General features: G+C 32.1%; 1 protein-coding gene across 1 annotated transcript; it reads right to left on the bottom strand.

Moving 5' to 3' along the window:
- Positions 1 to 260: 260 nt before the first annotated feature.
- Positions 261 to 1,821, bottom strand: LOC117109182 (DNA nucleotidylexotransferase-like; the record flags this gene model as incomplete). Its single annotated transcript, XM_033251428.1, has 3 exons — positions 1,754 to 1,821; positions 916 to 1,111; positions 261 to 365 (listed from the first exon to the last, which is right to left on the bottom strand). Coding segments are annotated over exons 1-3 (351 nt in total), but the record flags the coding sequence as incomplete, so codon positions are not given.
- Positions 1,822 to 1,827: the final 6 nt, after the last annotated feature.

Raw genomic sequence — 1,827 nt, 5'->3', positions numbered from 1 at the left:
AAATTAGGTAGTGTTGTCTCTCGAATGCCGCCCCCACCTTTCGGGCATATCTAGATCCACCTCAGCACCAAGTGTAATACAGAAAATTGTTACACAGTTAGAGTGCTTATCATCTAGATCATTTCAAAAATGGGTTCAAATCATATAGAGATCATAATTTTTTATGAATTTAAATGACGACAACAAATATATCTTGAAGAGCTTTGACAGCGATAAAATTTAATTAAGTTATTCTATAAGTGACATTAATTGATACTTACTGTTAACTTTCGATTTGAGTCACTGACAGGAGTTGACCTCTGACATGCATATTTTGCATTTTGGTAATAATTTTTCTTAGTTTTTCTGTCATCAAGTGATTTAGTCTGTGGTCCAAAAACAATAGAGTATAATGAACAGGCAACAGGCCGAGGGATAGTTTAATCATTATAATAATCATTAAAGATATGCGAACATGCAAAACTTTAAAATCACTAGAGAATAGTTAAATAAATACATTGCTCATCTTGTATTCTTTATCAGTAAGTTTTAGTTTTGCTGAAAATTTGTGCAAAAATTTTTTTTAGAAATGTATTTTTTTTTTGTGGCATACTGAAAGATAACCTATGTGATTCTTTAAAATAAATAGGCAGTAAGATTTCATTTTCTTATAAACTTTTTGGGTGGCTTTTACTATAAATAATAAAATTAAATATTTTCACCTGAAATCAATTTGCAGAAACAAGGCATCAATTTCTTATTGAGTTGCAGTAACACAGACACAAATCAGCCCTTCTAAGGTAGAGCAATGTATTTGCACAAAAATATAATAGCAGGTACATTGTTTTCCCATGGGACAGTTGCATAGTATAAATAAACTACAATACAATGCCTGGTATGTGCTTTATCTAGAAACATAACATGGCTCTAACTTGCCTTGTCAATCTTTCTTTCTGACGGCAGCCTGTATTCGTCCGTAACAAGAATAGCATCATTAGCCTCCATACAGCTTACAAACCATTGTACCGACAATATTTCACACGAAGGCAACAAATTGCTGTAATTTTTCGTTAAATTTTCAACCACTTCATCTCTTGTCGAAAGCTCTGACACAATGTGTGTGACCTTTTCACTGAAAAAGAAAATAGTAATAGTGGTAATAATTAGTGGAATAGTAGAAGATGCACCTAAATTGTTTACTGTACAAATATAATAATAATAATACAACAGAACTTATAAAGCGCCTATTAAAGTTAAAATAAAAAAGAACTTGCCACCATTGCTAGGAGAAAAATTGAAAAAACAGCAGCAGGAGAATCCCATGAACTGACAAAAAAAAAAGGTAGGTTTTAAGTTATAAATATAAAATTCAAGTGTTTTTTCCTCTTTTTACTTGTTAATCAATGATATCCTTTATTCACTCAGAACAAAGTCAAAAGAATGAATATTTAATTACTCTCAGTAGTAAACTAAGTCTCGTCTTTAAAAGCATCGGCCTGACTCAAATCATTACAACAATAAATTACATCTTACTCCTTTTACAAAAACAAGGCATACATTCTTATCTATATCTAGTTTTAAAAACTCAAGCAAAATCTGGATGTTAAAAATCAGAAAATATATATTCCTAGAGTAAAGTATTCACTAACTAATTTTAGTAATAGTTTTACTGCCAGATAATTATAGACATGAACTCATTTCAAGTAGGCCACTAGATCTAGGCCTAGGCACCTTGTTGGAGGTCACTTCCGTCCGTCCGGCCGTACACCCTTACCTTATTTTATCCGTCACCTCGAAACCCTTTCTTCGCGCTAACCTTTTCATGTGATCAAGTCTCACATTCTGGAT

This window comes from Anneissia japonica, unplaced genomic scaffold (genome assembly GCF_011630105.1).
Source record: "Anneissia japonica isolate Jap-2015-1 unplaced genomic scaffold, ASM1163010v1 scaffold34047_len1918_cov105_single, whole genome shotgun sequence".
Lineage (NCBI taxonomy): Eukaryota > Metazoa > Echinodermata > Crinoidea > Comatulida > Comatulidae > Anneissia > Anneissia japonica.
The sequence above is the reverse complement of the archived record's forward strand: the minus strand, read 5'-3'. Positions and strand labels throughout refer to the sequence as shown.